General features: G+C 41.1%; 2 protein-coding genes and 1 long non-coding RNA gene across 4 annotated transcripts; 2 read left to right on the top strand and 1 right to left on the bottom strand.

The window, feature by feature from the left end:
- The first annotated feature begins 1,695 nt into the window (after positions 1 to 1,695).
- Positions 1,696 to 2,994, top strand: LOC121721531. The gene is made up of 2 exons (XR_006034861.1): positions 1,696 to 2,267; positions 2,552 to 2,994. It is a non-coding gene; the product is annotated as an uncharacterized LOC121721531 (long non-coding RNA).
- A 5,921-nt stretch (positions 2,995 to 8,915) lies between these two features.
- Positions 8,916 to 11,803, top strand: LOC121720804. The gene is made up of 2 exons (XM_042107245.1): positions 8,916 to 8,919; positions 10,916 to 11,803. The coding sequence occupies exon 2, from the start codon at positions 10,950 to 10,952 to the stop codon at positions 11,775 to 11,777; it is 828 nt and encodes a 275-aa protein (XP_041963179.1). The 5' UTR covers positions 8,916 to 8,919; positions 10,916 to 10,949; the 3' UTR covers positions 11,778 to 11,803.
- A 1,744-nt stretch (positions 11,804 to 13,547) lies between these two features.
- On the bottom strand, positions 13,548 to 15,778 carry LOC121721527 (type-4 ice-structuring protein LS-12-like). 2 transcript variants are annotated; one of them, XM_042108535.1, is made up of 3 exons: positions 15,639 to 15,778; positions 14,089 to 14,239; positions 13,548 to 13,797 (listed from the first exon to the last, which is right to left on the bottom strand). In XM_042108535.1, the coding sequence occupies exons 2-3, from the start codon at positions 14,220 to 14,222 to the stop codon at positions 13,578 to 13,580; spliced, it is 354 nt and encodes a 117-aa protein (XP_041964469.1). In that variant the 5' UTR covers positions 14,223 to 14,239; positions 15,639 to 15,778; the 3' UTR covers positions 13,548 to 13,577. The 2 variants fall into 2 exon arrangements, with proteins under 2 accessions (XP_041964469.1, XP_041964470.1); XM_042108536.1 differs by lacking the exon at positions 15,639 to 15,778 and adding an exon at positions 15,315 to 15,566.
- Between the last annotated feature and the right edge of the window lie 699 nt (positions 15,779 to 16,477).

Here is a 16,477-nt window from a genome sequence, read left to right as displayed (position 1 = left end):
TTATGTTTTTATTTTCAAGTATGGTTCAAACGCCTATGGTCCACCTTTTCCCCCCTCTCCTCTACCAAACAAATCCCCTTGTTGGAGAAATCCAAGAAAAAAAAATATCCTGGACGAATACAAAATCTGCATGGAAGTGGTGAGTAGAGATCATTTTATTCCTGCACTGGCTGTAGTAGTCCTGTCCATCTCACTGTGTGTGTATGTGTGTGTGTCTGTGCTTGCGTCCATCTGTGTGTGAATGCCAAGTGTGATAGCAGCAGTGAAATACTGCATCCTCGCTGGACTGGAGCTGCAACCAGGAAAGTGTCACCTCTCTATTTCCATCCTGATTCACCATACTGTCAGCCAAAAGCCTCACTCTTAAACCTTGTGACATTTGTTCCTTTTCCAGACTAAGGTTGACCATGGGTGAATGTTGAATGTGTGTTTTATTTTAGTTTGTTGCTTTTGTATTTGAACTAAAATGTGTCACAGTATTTTTTATTTTTTTTTACTCATACACCAACAGACATTTTGAATGTCACTCTGACTATCCAAACTAATATCTGTCATTATCCATCATAATGACTTGTGGGCAGCACTAATCATACCATAGTTCAATTCTGGCCAATGCAATGGCCAAGCATCTTATGAGTCCTTCTTTCATGTGAATGCAAACCATCAGTGATAGTGGAGTATGTCACAACCCAATGTAAAACACAATCCATGTGTTCTTGACCACATTGTCCACAGAATGTGAGGAGAATTGTCAAAAAAATTATAGGTTGAATGTAAAAATGAGGTAAGAATGTTTTATATATATTGTGGATATGACAATAAGCTATAGCTCATAACAGAATGATACAATTGCTCATTTATTTTTATGAGGGTAATCAAGCAGTCATACAAAATAACATTGTGTATCATCATATTGTTGGATTATGTTGTCCCTTTTTGGCAGACATTCTCATACCCTGTGCATGCATTCTGTGGCACAACACTTTAAAGAGAGAAATACGACTCAGAGAGAAGAAAACTTGACTTAAATGCCTTTGAACTAACAGATAGGGTCTGAGAAAGCAGGAATTTATTCTTCATATCCAGTGATACAAGGAGAAGGTCAGTACTTCCTGTTTCTCCTTCAAAAAACGCTGTAGCCTTCAGAGGAACGGGTGAAGGGAATGGCATTATGAGGAGATAAGTTCTATTTGATAGAGGTGCTGAAGTTCACCATCACCGTCCACACACAAATCATAACTGAACTGAACAAACACTGAAGTACAGGCCATCTTAAGCACACGTAGTAACCTGGCAACAGTGGGCCAAGGCTAAAGATGAGGGGAAATGGCAATCGCAACATAGGCTATTTAATAATAATCATCATTATTATTATTTGATAATAATAATGGACATTTTACTAATTTATATTATATATTATATATGGCAGGATAATAAAGTGTCATGAATACAAAGTATTCTTCAATTCAATAGCATGACAGATTATTCAGACCATTTATGATATAGTGAACAGATAATATCTCAGGCAGTTGTGCTTGGGACTCAGTGGTGATCAAGCTGAAAGCCAGAATAGGCTGTCTCTCTCTTCAAACTCATTAACGTTCATAGCAGAGTGGAAGACTAGTGATTTTGTTGTTCTGAATACACATGTCAACAACAAATCTTAGTCTGCCTCCCTGCTCTGTGGCGAAAGCATCAGGCATTTCTCATTCAAGTACATAGCCTACTCTGCCCTCTGTTGGAAAAAAACTGTACCCTACATAGTCTTACGAGGCATGGGCTAATTCTTTACGACTTGACTTGAATTTGGACGTGTTGTTTTGGGAAAAGTTGGATTCGATGTTACGCGATAAGCTTCACCCAAAGATCCTTAATATACAACCGGCTTTATCAACCGTCTCTGCTTCACCAATGTCATTGCAAAAAGAACGTTCAATTGTGATGTCATTTCCCTTTCCCACATTCTGTGTACATTCTGTGCAGATTTAGAACACCTGTACTGGCCCTGGACACGGTGTTTTTCGGCCAGGACAGCTAAATATTATGTGGAAATTAAGAATTGCAGCGCATTTTCATAGCCCACTTACGTCAAATTGTGATTTACAAACTAACTCGACAAGTTAATTTACTTTTAGATGCACATGTTCCATGCCCGATTTGAATATTACCCTTACCAGAATGAGGACAGCATTAGGAGATTGTTGGACAGCGATGATCACTCTGTTCACTTCCTGCCAGTGGTTGACACGACAAAATTCAAACGACAGGTGAATTTGCAATTAACGTTCGTTATATTACTAAATAATTATGGTCAGGGATATGACATAGCCTATGAAAGGGATATTACATTTTCTTCTGTTGAAATCTGATTAACAGATATATGCTATATCCCACTCATTTCATGAATGTTGGGTGTTTTCTCCCTAATACAAAGCATGTTAGACAGCTGATCTTGTTTGTAGCTCCGTGTCGTGCATACATACACTGCAGTGTTTGATTTCAGATAAGCTAGATTTGTTTTGTCTTTTTACATGATCTGTATGACGATTAGATTTGCCTCCAGCTCAGCTGTCTGCTGTCCTTCCTCGGACAATCTTGTGCCAAGCCCTCCACGCTGCACCACAACTTTGCGCGCCTGCCAGCGCTGTGGCCGAAAGCGCCACTTGAAACTATGGCGACACCCCTGCGGTCATTACTTCTGCCGCGTCTGCATGGACACAATCATAGATGCTGGCTTCCGGAACATTGAGGGCCTGGACTCAAGTCCGTGCCCTTTGTGCAGAGCACAGGCGATCACTGCTGTGTGATTCTCCAAAGCTATGCAGTTAGATAGTGGGAGAATAAGGACAATATTTTAGACAACGGTAGTATGAAGGGGGAATGAAATGGTTAGCAATAGATTAGGCTAAAAGTAAGATTTTTTTCTATGTAATGCTTCATCAAGAAACTGTTACATTATTATGGTGCTGGTGTGTAATAAAAAAAAAATGCTCATTTGTTTCCGCAGCAGTTTTATCTTCCTCTGTGCAGCCAGCACAGTCAGTATTTGTAAACATGCTTACATCAACAAGACTGCATAATGTCACATTTGAACCACATACTCCGTCACTTTTTTTTATTTATTTTTTTTTATTTTATTTTTTTTTTAAAAGAAGTTGACATTATGGTTCACAATGAGATGGTAATATGATGTCCTCAGTGTCCTTTTTAAATAGTGACAGAGATGTGGTTTGTGGCCGGTCCCTCACTGAAGCATAGCATTGGCTTGGTCCTTCACTTTCTGGACAATGGCCTCCAGCTCGACCTGGGCAGAATCCACCAGGGGTCTGACTTGGACCTCGACAGAGTCTATCAGAGGCCTGACCTTGGCTTCCACAGACTCGGCGAGTTTCTTGATCTCTGCCTCGGCAGACTCCGCCAGGGGTCTGATCTGAACCTCGGCCGATTCTGCGAGAGATCTGAGCTGGGATTTGGCGTTCTCGGCCAGGGCTTTGGTCCGGTCGACCAACTTCTGGAGGATGTCCTCCACAGAGCTGACCAGAGACTGGATCTGGTCCTGCATGTTGGTGGTGATGGGCGCCAGCTCCTCCTGGAAGGTCTGCAGTTGAGTCTTCGCCTCCTCAAAAGCAGCCCTTTGGGGAGAGGGACACACACACACACACACATTGCAAGGCACATTAGCAATCTTGCTTATCAACTGTCACAAAATGTCACATTGTCAGTGTCACAGGAATTGATTAAAAATAGATCTATTAGACCAAACAAAGTCATAACACATCCATATCAAATTTGAGTACTGTTGCAAAATATAACAAGAAATGAGTTATGTTTGAATCGTGAAGTATAAGTCTTGATTGGGTTACATACTCAGCCTTCTGAGTCAGTTCATGGGATTTCACTTTCTCCACAACATCATTGGCAGTGCTTGTTATGGTGGTGCTGAGGTCCTCAAAGAACTTGGTGATCTTCTCAAACTCTGCTTCACGCTTCACCAGAGACCTGGACTCAGTGCCTACAGAGCACACCAAATCCAACTCTCAGGTTCGATAAGCAGCAAAGACCCAGAGAAATATACCGTCGTCTTATCATGTGAATGTGAGCGCTCACTTCTTAAGAATTTAAAACTACACATTAACGATATAATAACTTTGATTATTTGAAATAAAACTTTGTGAAATCACAGAAAATATCATCAGTTGTAACACATGTTGAAAAACCATGTCATTACAAAGAATGGCAAAAAGAACCCTTACCCTGGGAAACTGTCAGCAAAACAAAGATGAGTGGCAGAGCGAGCTTCATGGTGACTACCTGAGTTTTATGAAAAAATCAATAATGCTTTATTACAGGTTTGTAAACTGACAGAAATAAATAAATGGCTCGTTGATTGTAGAATTCAGATCAGCATGTGAGACAATGAAATAAGGGTGTCCTTCCCTTTGATTATCCAAAGCTCTTGAAATGTCATGAATTAAATTCAAACAGTACAGTATGTATCGTTAAACCTCACAGTTTTACAAATCATTATACATTGTATCATTGTACATTACTGTAAATTACAATACTGGATGTCAAACTACTCCCAGCATATCTAAGGCCTAATTCAGTTGCGAGAATGAGATGACAGCTGAGACATACCTTCACTCTGAGGGTTCCAGGAACTGCTGGGGCTTTGGTCCTGATACTGGAGGGTTTTTATACCGCTTCAGAGAATTGAGGTCAAGAAAGCACTGACCGTGATTAGAAAGACTAACCTACACATGATGAAATCACCACAAGAGGTGATGAAAGCTGTTGAGTTGGCTGAACCTTGATTATCTACATGGAACATGGGTGAAGTCCAAATGATTCCATATGGATAGCCTATGTAAGGCGGTGATGGCGGTGGTGTGTGCATGTGTGTGTGTGTATGTGGTGTGTGGTTGTTGAACCTTCTTTGCATGGACTTAGAATAACGTCCAAAAGGTTTTGATGTGAGGGTGTGTGCTAATTGATTAACCACATGAATTCCAATACAAAGTTTTTGCCTGAAATTGCACAAAATCTAAGCAAATAGCCAAATACTGCTCTGTGTCAGCTATCATAGGCAGTCTGCATGTATGGAGAAGGCGGTGCAATCTCTACCCCTGATAATATGTATTTATCCTGATTTACCTGTAAAGCTGTAAGCACTTGCACAGTGTTGCTGTGTGAGACACAAATGGGCTCTTTATTAATATTTGGAATGCTGTGTTGTAATCAGTATTGGTCATCCCAAATAAATGAATTAAATGTGAGTATGTGGTGTGTGGTTGTTGATCCTTCTTTGCATGAAACTTAGAATAACATCCAAAAGGTTTTGATGTGAGGGTGTGTGCTAATTGATTAACCACATGAATTCCAATACAACGTTTTTGCCTGAAATTGCACTGTGCTTACTTACAAGGGCATTGTTCCCACTTCTTTTGGGCCCTACCATCAAATGTTTAACCTCTATAGAAAGCTAAGAACCTGCAGTTTTCGTAGGAAACAGTCAGAATCACTGTGTGATGTACTGACACAGAGTTACAGAGGCTAGAATATAGTTTTTTCTTTCTGCCAGATTACAACCATCTCTGAACTGACCACATTTCAGCCCTGTCACTTGATATCACTTAGAATCACAACTAAGCCCTAGCTCCAGGTTTTGTGAAGCTGTGTGCAAAAGTAGATCAATATAGAATGAAAATATGAGTGCTTTAGGCCATTATTTGCCAAGTTATGCTCATGCGTTTTGTAAAATGGATTCTCATAGGACTTTTGGTTGCAAAATGCATACTGACAATCAAATGCTTACTGCACATGAACCCCTTTGTGTAGAAGCATAATCCTGGTCTCAAATGAAAGGTTACACTTCGAGGTTTCTTGTGGACTATTTAGATTGTATGTCAGGTCTGCCCTACAAAGCCAAAGAGCAGTATCTGCAAAAATGCCAAACTGAGACAGCTTTTTGTGTTTTTCTTACACCAAGTATAAGCATCAAATTATATTCAACAACAAGGGGTATCATTAGATAGATCAAAGTGATGTAAATATTAAACATTTTGTGTTTTTGACATTTAGGCAAAATTTGGTAGTTTTATAGGCTATACTGTGCTTTGCCTTTGCATTACTGCTTATATGGCCATACAATAACATTTTGCAGTAAGTGTAGCAAGTGATCATAATCACTCAGTTTTTATATTAATTGAGGAGGTACTTACTACATTTTGAGTGAAGATGCTGCTTGATGCCTTAACAATGGCAACTCTGTAATTTATAAACATTTATGTAAAAATGGAACAAAATCAATCGGGTATTCTTGTAGACTTTCATGTCAAGCAATATTGCATTGCTGCACACCAAAACCCAACCTTTGACCTTTGCACACTGCTGCTTATATTTGTCAAAGTATATGTTAATTACTTTTTGTAAAATATGACTGAATACTTTCACTGGCATTTAATATTGTGAGACTGTATCATGATAGACACCTAATGTGTGTGTGAGTGTGAATGGCAGTGTGCCTTTTTAGAAGAAAGTCCAGGGCTTTTTTTTAGTCCCAGTCTGTCCCTGCGCGCGCACACACACACACACACACACACACACAAGAGTTTCCGCTAGAAAAAAATGGTGCCGGTCAAAGGTTTCGTTTTCCGGACATTTTGATGATATGCCGGTCAAATATCCTATTATCGCTTTGGGTACAGAACACAGTTGCATGTCCAGTGTACACCCAGAATGACAGTGTCTTGGAGCGGCCGCAACCCCGCAACTCCACTTCCAACGTCATGATTCCGACAGATACGCCCGACACTTCTGCTTTTTATCTGGTGGTGGTGGAGTTGACCTGACATCTGAGGCTTCAGACGTTACCAATGTATCATCATCCATCGCGTCTGGCCTCTGAAAAAACTTTTAAGGCTAGTCTTCCTGGGCCTAGCCATGTTTGAACCGTCTCATTCATTTGTTCGTTGTTTAACATGGACGTTTTAAGCGTGCGCTTCCTATTTAAAATGTTTCCTATTTGAAATGCAGCATAGGCTATGCGTGTTGTTTAATAGCTGTCAAATGGTAGAGCCTGTACATTTAAAAACATAGCCAAAGGACGTGTTGCTTTAATATAGGCTTACATTTTAAGGCTTTTACTCACATTCATATTGCGTTAGGGGGACGGGATTATTAGCCAATTTCAATCGGACAATTTGACCGGAGAGATTTAATTTTGTCGGACATTTCCTTTTTTTCCGGCCAATGTCCGGTAATTACCGGACAACGTAAACCCTGACACACACACACACACACACCCTATTAGAGTAAGGGCAAGTGAAACAAAGGCAGAATGCAGTAATGGCAAGTGAAATCAAGACAGTAAGGGCAGATACTGCACTCTGCCTTGGATTCACTCTACTTTTCTATACAAACTGCAAACTAAAAATGTAAATTTAGCTAAGAAATGTATTAGTTAGCCATATGAAATTTTAACAGATTGAAGAACAGACCATGTACTTCTTATTTGTTTTGAAAAAGTGCAGATACTGCTCTTAGCCTTTGTAGGGCAAAGGTGTTCTGATATAGACTGACACAAAATATGGAATAATTACAAAAAAAGTCTCTATTTTTGCATTTACTTCGTTGGTTTAATGAGTGTGTATAAGATAGACTATACATCTGTACAAGTAATATTGGATAATACAACATGGAGATTCAATTTATATGGATTCCTGTGAATATTTCAAGACCCAATATGCGGCATCTACTTATTGCTAAGGATAATTTAATTGAGACATAGTAAGACTAATCTGAGAATGTAAAGCACTGTACAGACTGTACTTATACAATATGGTGCATACAATTGATTTAGAATGTTGGAGGGAGGTGGGTGTTCTCATTACACAGATGGGAATAAGTGTCACTCAGTCTTTTTCAGTTGTGTCATATCCTGGCAAACCATGTTAGTAAGTGATGACAGATAAATGATATGCCAACACAATTAAGAAATGAAAAATGTTACCTTGAAAGATACCGCTCCACACCAGCTAGTGAAATCGCAACATGAGAAGAAGGGATTTTAAATAAAGTAATTTATTGTAAAAGCACTTACAGTCTAGGGGTAATGGATGGATGGATGGATGTGTGTTGGCAGCATGTTGTATAAAGTGTGTGTGTGTGTGTGTGTGTGTGTGTGTGTGTGTGTGTGTGTGTGTGTGTGTGTGTGTGTGTGTGTGTGTGTGTGTGTGTGTGTTCAGGCGTCTGTATGGCAAAAATGAGAAGAATGGAAGCTGGAGCAGGGAGATCCACAGGTGTTTTTATACCCACAGGTGTGCCAGGTGTGGATAATCAATCAATTAGCCTGCAGCCTCTGCATGACCACTTCATAGGTGGGGTGTCCAAACAACTGCCATGAGATAATGATGGAGATGAATGTGGGTGAGAGTATGAAGCACCTTTTACCTCAGCAGACTGAAGAAGGCAATATGCCAAAACGTGTCTGTTCACAAGATTCCAATGAAAGAATTACTTTAGGCAAGGCATGAGTGTGTGTGTGTGTGTATTTGTGTGTAGCATGCAACAGACCTCAAATGCTTACGAATGCTGTTTTGTTGGTGATGTTTCCTGCTGCTTAGATTCTTTGGTTGGGTTGTGTTTAACAGTTGTTGGATACTCAACACATGTTGTGCCATGCAGAAGGGCCTTTATGGATCCCAGGTGCAATATGCAGCACATGTTGTGGCTGCCGCCAGCCAGTTGTTGATGGTTGTATCCTGCGTACTGTTCTGAGAAATGTATTAAGCTAGGTTGTTGATTGGCTGCAGACAGTGTACTGTAGGTCTTTATGGATCCTGGGTACAGTCTGCTTTGTGTGTTACGGCTGTCTAGAGACATTCATCTAAAAAATGAATCTTAGGAATGTGTTCTCTTGTGATATACAGTATATGGTTTAACATTTTGAAAAAAATCCTTCTTCCATGTGATCCTGACTTTAGCCAGTGCTAAAAACCAAAACATTTTTAATATATAGCAAACATCTTAATTTGTTTGTAGAAGCAAGTCTTGAATCATCTGCTGATTAGGCACACTCTGACCTAACTCCTGAAAGTCTACATCACTGGCCCTGGTTTGCTCTTTTTGTCGACCTGCAGCGACAACTGAAATACGTGTACACAGTAAGTGTGTAAACACTTGTTTTTGTGACCGGCATCTCGCTTGCATTTTAGCACAGTAACCTACATTCTCTCACAGGATCTCTTGCATTTAGTCATAAGGTTAAACCATTGTAAAATGTCAGTTAATAAAAAACGTAATAAGACATATTTAGTTGTAAGGACATATATTCAAAATACGTTCATTAATACTGTGAGAAGTGATGTCATCATGATACATCATAAGCTGGCAAGTCATTTTGATGATCAAGAGAAAGTGAATAAGTGCAGCAGGGCGGATATCTCTGGCACTGTTAAATATATGGATGCCACTTTTTAATTTAAAACAAAAAAACAATTGCAATGCCATACATATCACCACCATCAACCTTCCTTAGAGGGTAATGTCACATAATGCCCAAATCAACATGGCATAAAGCCTTTGTCTCCTGTCCTGACCTAATCCCAGACCACTTTCCTATTAAAAAAAGAGACTCAGGTTTTATGCTTCTATTAGGCACTATGAAATTAGGTAAAGTTACAAAGGACATTATTTTAAAATTATTTTGTATCTTTCCACAATAACTAATGCAAACAAATTGGACACTTTAACTGGCATGACTTGTTGATGCTTTCTCCTCCCCAGTTTGAACATTCTCTACCTTGTCTTTTGCTTTAAGACTTAATTACTTCTTTCAATTGAGGACATAATCTCTTCTAACAATATCTGCAGCAACTGCATAAAGACATTTGGAAATTGTTCATGTGACAATGATGAATAGCAAGTCACTGGGTGTTAGCCCATGCTTTAATTGTCAGGTTTTCATGAGCTCTCAAAATGAGATCAGACATAAAGCATGCGGACTGACCTATTACATGTCATGCATATTCCACTCAGATGAACTGGGAGAGCTGGCCCACAGAGTCAGTCATAGGCAAATAAGTTTCGATGCAGCATAATGTTATCAGTGTTTGGTTTTTTGATGTGCTGGTGGTGATATAGTTCTATTCACGCTTCGGTTGGACTAAAACCAATAGGAAAGGGATTTTTAGGTTAACAAAAATGAAAAACCCTTTTTTAGACTTTCAAATGAATCAGAAATCTCAGACTCACATACACTTTGTATTTTCTTTGCATGTCTGAAGCAGCACCTCATTCTGGTGTCCAATGTTATTTAAAACATAACTCTAAACATGGCTTAATATTAGGCTAGTCTTCTAACTTTCTGATAGGCCTATAGGCTACTACACTTGAATCTATAGTCATTCCTTAAATCTCCATCGAACCTAACTGGTCCAAAAGCATATAGTCATGTTTATTTGCACATTACAAGTTACAATGTTACTCATTTCACGGATAGTCAAGTTTTAAAAGACGGCTCGACAGCGTGGGCTCCTTATGATGATGCAGCCAGATCAAAACAACAATGCGAGTCACACCGATGCTACACAGATTGGCAGTCTCGGCGGACATAATTGATCCGTTAATCGATACATATCGGCGAAATGTATCAGCCTAAGCTGGGAGAGGTTATTAGAATAATACAATAATACAATTCTATATGTTTTGTTACAAAGAAACGTAGGCCTACCCAGAGTTAGAGGTAGTGCTCTGGCTGGACCTACAGTATAGGCTATCTACTGCAATATGTAGTAGATAGCCTATATCCATAATTCGAAATTTTCTACGTAGCCTACTTCGATATAATTGCGTCACAATGGCGATGGGCTATAAATAGAGCTGTCCAACTTGTTGTTTGTCACTTCTTGTTAAGCTACTTTGCTATACGGACATTTTATTGGAGAAACATGATGGAACACATCGACAACGACAGCAGTGCTGGTGACAAGTCACCACTTCCCGCGGGCAAATCGCCCAGCCCCCGACTTTGTTGGGTCGAGACCCAGGAGCCCACCTCCCAGGTCCCCAGTCCCCTCCCTGAACCCAGGTCTGGTGAGGTGACCCCCGTTCTCCTCTTTATCAATGAGGACAACCTGATGCCAGAGGAGGTTGCCCAACAGGAGGCAGAACAGGTGGAGGATGAGCCCCCTGCCAAAAGCGCTCATGAGGCAACATCCCAGGAAGTCCTGCTGGATGACGACGATGACGACGACGTCTTGGTGGATGATGTCCATCTCGCTGAGGATCAGACATCAGACCACGCTGTGGAGCAGCGAGCATCTCCCCAGCAGTCATCCTCTGAGGCCTCTCTGATGTCTCTGAAGCAGGCTGTTGAGACCGCTGCCCTTACTCAAGCCACCCAGGATCTCCTGACCCCGGCAACTGATGTGGAGGACCCTGCCTGTGGCCTCACTGTGCAGCCGGATGTTACAACAGATGATCAGTCCCTGTTGTTAACCATAAGCTTTAAAAACAGCATCCAGATGGTGCATGAGGACACACTGTCCTTCACTTTTGATGCCCCTGACACCCCCACTGTGCCTGAGACCCCCACTTCTTTGGGAAGGACCGAGGGGACCTCCAAGCCATTCTGGAGAAGGGTCTGGAGCAGGTTCAGATGTACAAAGCGGACGGCCCCCACCACCACCCAGGACTGCCCAGTTGCTCAGGAGGAGTCCACCACCTGCATTCCCCTCAGACAGATGCTAAGGAGATTTCTTAAAAGAAACAAATAAAACTCAGCTCTTGCAGCTCAAACTCAGCTCTTGCAGCTCTTGCTTCATTTTAAAGTCTTTAAGATAGTCAGATCTGAAAAGTATATAAAAATAATATGAAAATGTGTTAATAATCAACTTATTGTGAGGTTGCATTTACAGTACATAGTGCTTGGGGTGCTTTGCACTATATGTAAATGCAAGTTGTTGTTTCTGATGTGCAAGTGATTATTAGAGAAGACTATTATACTGCAGGTCAGAGATCACAGTTAATTTTAATCTGATTGTATTGTGCTGTTTTAGAATGAAGTGAAGCTATTATCTATCAAACGTAACACCACATCTTTTACCACATCCATTTTATGCAGCCTACAAACTTAGATTGCTCTCACCATATCTACAACAATAACATGCTGGTCATGTCAGTTCATGTCATCAAAACAAGTGGCAGAAATAAATTCTGAATCACTGAGATTCCTCTTTTGGTTACTTCAGAGATTTGGAGACAGCAACATCTGCATCACAACACTATGGTTAGTGATGATGCATTAAGCACAGTGATAGCACAATCTACAGCACACAGTAAGGCTACATGTCGTTTAAAGGTGCTCTAAGCGATGTAACGTCACTTCTGTTGACTTTTCAAACAAAACAGAGAGCTAGTTCGCTACTTCCTCCTCCTCCCTCCCGTGTTGCTCCCGTGCGATTGAAACTCTCCTAAACGCGCATCTCGTCTGTGATTTGCTGGAACAGTTTGTTATGTTTTTATGGGCTAGGTTTGCCCAGGTTGTTTTTGTTGCTGTTTTTGGAGCCTGTGCTGTCCACAGAGATTGCGTTTTTTACAGTGTATTCAGGGCACAGACAGCTAGTGGTTGGTTAGGTGATGTTTGCAGTAAGTGACATAAAATGTTTTAGCCTAAAAAACGTGTGGCTTAGATGGCTTAGAGCACCTTAAATCAATGGATTGTAGAAAGACACCATTGACAACTTGGTTTGTCATAAAGCACTGAAATAATGTTTGATGTACAGTACCATTAATATTCCTTTTGTGTCAATTTCAAACATGCATTAGGTCTTAGATTGGGCATATTTTTGCCCAAAGTGAAGTAAAAAATATTTCTTCCTTGTTACTTCTACCAGAGACCTTTGTAAAGCTGCACTGACTATACAGCACAGATACAGGAAGACAGTCATAAATTCTGAACACATTAAAGAAATCACTGTTTTCATAGCATTTGTCGACCAAGTTTATCTTTACCTTTTCTGTATGTCTCACAGCATGTGATACTGATTGCATGAGTGACATATAATCTTAGGGGTAGAGGTACTGATTTTATATAGAATAACACACTATTTGCACTGGCTGGCTGCTTGTATATCAGAAATATCAGGTCAACACTTTTCTGTATGTTTACTTAAGTTCGCTACCTGATATTGTTGGCCTAAATCCACATCTAAACTCTACTGATCCATCAGATGCATTAATGCACATGATCCATTGATCATGGTTTTAGTGATTAAACCATCACAGTGGATATTTGTAACCACAAACCACTTTTGAGTTTTTGTTTTTCAACATTTTCATCACAGAACATACAGTACACACCATTCTAGAGAAGCCATTCTTCCACAAACACATCACACGCATTAGATGGTCACCTCTGAAGCGTTTTAAGGATTCAGATAAATAATCAGTAAACTCATTCCAAGGCTGAGAGGGGCTCAGCAGAGCAGCATAGCAGTGATACATGACATGATGCAACAACAAAAGGTTTTGTCTTCAAGATAATGCACATTTGGAGTCAGCAGGGGCCTGTTGATTTACTGAGGAGGGAGCAGGGCCTTGGTGTGGTCCATCACCTTCCTGAGGAGATCCTCCACCTGGGCCTCGACGGAGGCAGCGAGAGGCTGGATCTGGGACAGGATGGGTCCGGACAGGGGCTTGAGCTTCTCATCAATGTTGGCTGTCAGGGGCTTCAGCTGTGCTTGGACCTTCTCCAGCAGTGGCTGCACCTGAGCCTTGCCCTCCTGAAGGTAAGCCCTAAAGCAGAGAAGAGGGAAGCGTTAGCCACATTTAGCACATCATCATTTGACATTTGTGGCATAATCAAGAAAGTTTTTGCAATTAAATAAATTGCTTTCCATTTATTTATTGGTGTCTGCTCATTTGCTGAAAATCTTTTAAACTTTTGTACACAAATAAACAAACAAACAAACACAAGCATACATACAAAATAACAAACAAATAAACACACACAAACAAACAAACACAAACGTGGTTAAGCTCTACACATCAGAGTCTCTGTAATGCTGCTCTGTTGTGGATACTCACTCAGCCTGGCTGGTCAGGTCAGCGGCCTTAATCTTCTCCACCAGTTCAGCGGTGGTGGTGGTGAGCATGCTGCTCAGCTCCTGGAGGTACTTGGTGATCTTCTCAATCTCCGCGGGCACATCACGCTTCACCATAGATGCAGACTCAGTGCCTGGGGAAAAACAAAATGTAGCAGTCAGTTTCAAATTAATAAGAAACCTCAGACTCACATACACTTTGTATTTTCTTTGTATGTTTTTGATGGAGGGAGATTTGGGAGCTGGCAGTGGCAACAATTATGAACTCAGGCAAGCATGGGTACACCTCAATGTATACCTAGCGCAAAGCAGAGCACAGCTCTCACACAAGTAGCTGGTTGGTTGATTAGTAGTGATTGTCTGTGTTTAGTGCTTGAGTCCTATGAGAATGAGAAACCTTAAGTTTTGTGCTGAGATGGCATGAGCAATACATGCAGTAACTTCCGGGGAATCCCAGGCTGCCAAGCCTTGTACTGTACCTTTGTAAATTTGACATGTTCCTCCCACTAATTTGTGATTATGTTCTTGTTGTGCACTCTCGACTCAATTTTGGATTGCTTTGTATCCTGTGTCATATTGTATTATGCTAGTTCGTCTTGGTTGTTAATCAGCTACCAAGGGAGAAGTCCCCAGCCAATTGCACAGAGAAATGTAACATCTTCCCTCTGTGTAACTGAAATGACCCCTTTAATTTCTGTTCTGAAGCAGCACCTCATTCTGGTGTCCAATGTTGACAGCCCATGTTACAAAAGCTTCCAACTCCTAGAGTTAAAATTTCATGAAAGTTTTATTTCACAACCTTGAGCTTACCATCAGCAACTAGGCCTACTATATTTCCAAAGAAGAAAATGGTGAAATGAAAATTGTAAGGATCTCGTATCAAACAACAACAGGATCTTGTAGGCTATATTATTGAGAACCAACTGTTTTTGGTTGAAATCCTCAAGGTTCTGACAGTAACACATCTTCCATAAAATGTTAAGTAGGCCCTACTGCAATAGTTAAATTAATAAGGGTGCACCTAGAATTATTTATCACATGTATTACTTGATACAGTGTTTTTGTATGAGAGGATACATTTCCTTTATTTATTTATTTAGCCAGTTTATTTAAAACATAACTCTAAACATGGCTTAATATTAGGCTAGTCTTCTAACTTTCTGATAGGCCTATAGGCTAAGTACACTTGAATCTATAGTCATTCCTTACATCTCCGTCGAACCTAACTGGTCCAAAAGCATATAGTCATGTTTATTTGCACATTACAGGTTACAATGTTACTCATTTCGCGGATAGTCAAGTTTTAAAAGACGGCGCGACAGCGTGGGCTCCTTATGATGATGCAGCCAGATCAAAACAACAGTGCGAGTCACACCAATGCTACACAGATTGGCAGTCTCGGCGGACATAATTGATCCGTTAATCGATACATATCGGCGAAACGTATAACAGCCTAAGGTGGGAGAGGTTATTAGAATAATACATTCGTTGTATGAATTCTATATGTTTTGTTATAAAGAAACGTAGGCCTACCCAGAGTTAGAGGTAGTGCTCTGGCTGGGCCTATAGGCTACCTACTGCAATATGTAGACGCAACAATACATCCATAATTCGAAATTTTCTACGTAGCCTACTTCGATATAATTTCGTCACAATGGCGATGGGCTATAAATAGAGCTGTCCAACTTGTTGTTTGTCACTTCTTGTTAAGCTACTTTGCTATACGGACATTTTATTGGAGAAACATGATGGAACACATCGACAACGACAGCAGTGCTGGTGACAAGTCACCACTTCCCGCGGGCAAATCGCCCAGCCCCCGACTTTGTTGGGTCGAGACCCAGGAGCCCACCTCCCAGGTCCCCAGTCCCCTCCCTGAACCCAGGTCTGGTGAGGTGACCCCCGTTCTCCTCTTTATCAATGAGGACAACCTGATGCCAGAGGAGGTTGCCCAACAGGAGGCAGAACAGGTGGAGGATGAGCCCCCTGCCAAAAGCGCTCATGAGGCAACATCCCAGGAAGTCCTGCTGGATGACGACGATGACGACGACGTCTTGGTGGATGATGTCCATCTCGCTGAGGATCAGACATCAGACCACGCTGTGGAGCAGCGAGCATCTCCCCAGCAGTCATCCTCTGAGGCCTCTCTGATGTCTCTGAAGCAGGCTGTTGAGACCGCTGCCCTTACTCAAGCCACCCAGGATCTCCTGACCCCGGCAACTGATGTGGAGGACCCTGCCTGTGGCCTCACTGTGCAGCCGGATGTTACAACAGATGATCAGTCCCTGTTGTTAACCATAAGCTTTAAAAACAGCATCCAGATGGTGCATGAGGAGACACTGTCCTTCACTTTTGATGCCCCTGACACCCCC

Source organism: Alosa sapidissima, chromosome 10 (genome assembly GCF_018492685.1).
Source record: "Alosa sapidissima isolate fAloSap1 chromosome 10, fAloSap1.pri, whole genome shotgun sequence".
NCBI lineage: Eukaryota > Metazoa > Chordata > Actinopteri > Clupeiformes > Clupeidae > Alosa > Alosa sapidissima.
The sequence above is the reverse complement of the archived record's forward strand: the minus strand, read 5'-3'. Positions and strand labels throughout refer to the sequence as shown.

Excerpts from the sequence above, each read along its gene's own strand:
- LOC121720804 (XM_042107245.1), top strand. The coding sequence starts at position 10,950 with ATGATGGAACACATCGACAACGACAGCAGTGCTGGTGACAAGTCACCA.
- LOC121721527 (XM_042108535.1), bottom strand. The coding sequence starts at position 14,222 with ATGGTGAAGCGTGATGTGCCCGCGGAGATTGAGAAGATCACCAAGTAC. Across the intron at positions 13,798-14,088 it reads GACCTGACCAGCCAGGCTGA|GGCTTACCTTCAGGAGGGCA; the intron begins GTGAGTATCCAC and ends TCTCTGCTTTAG.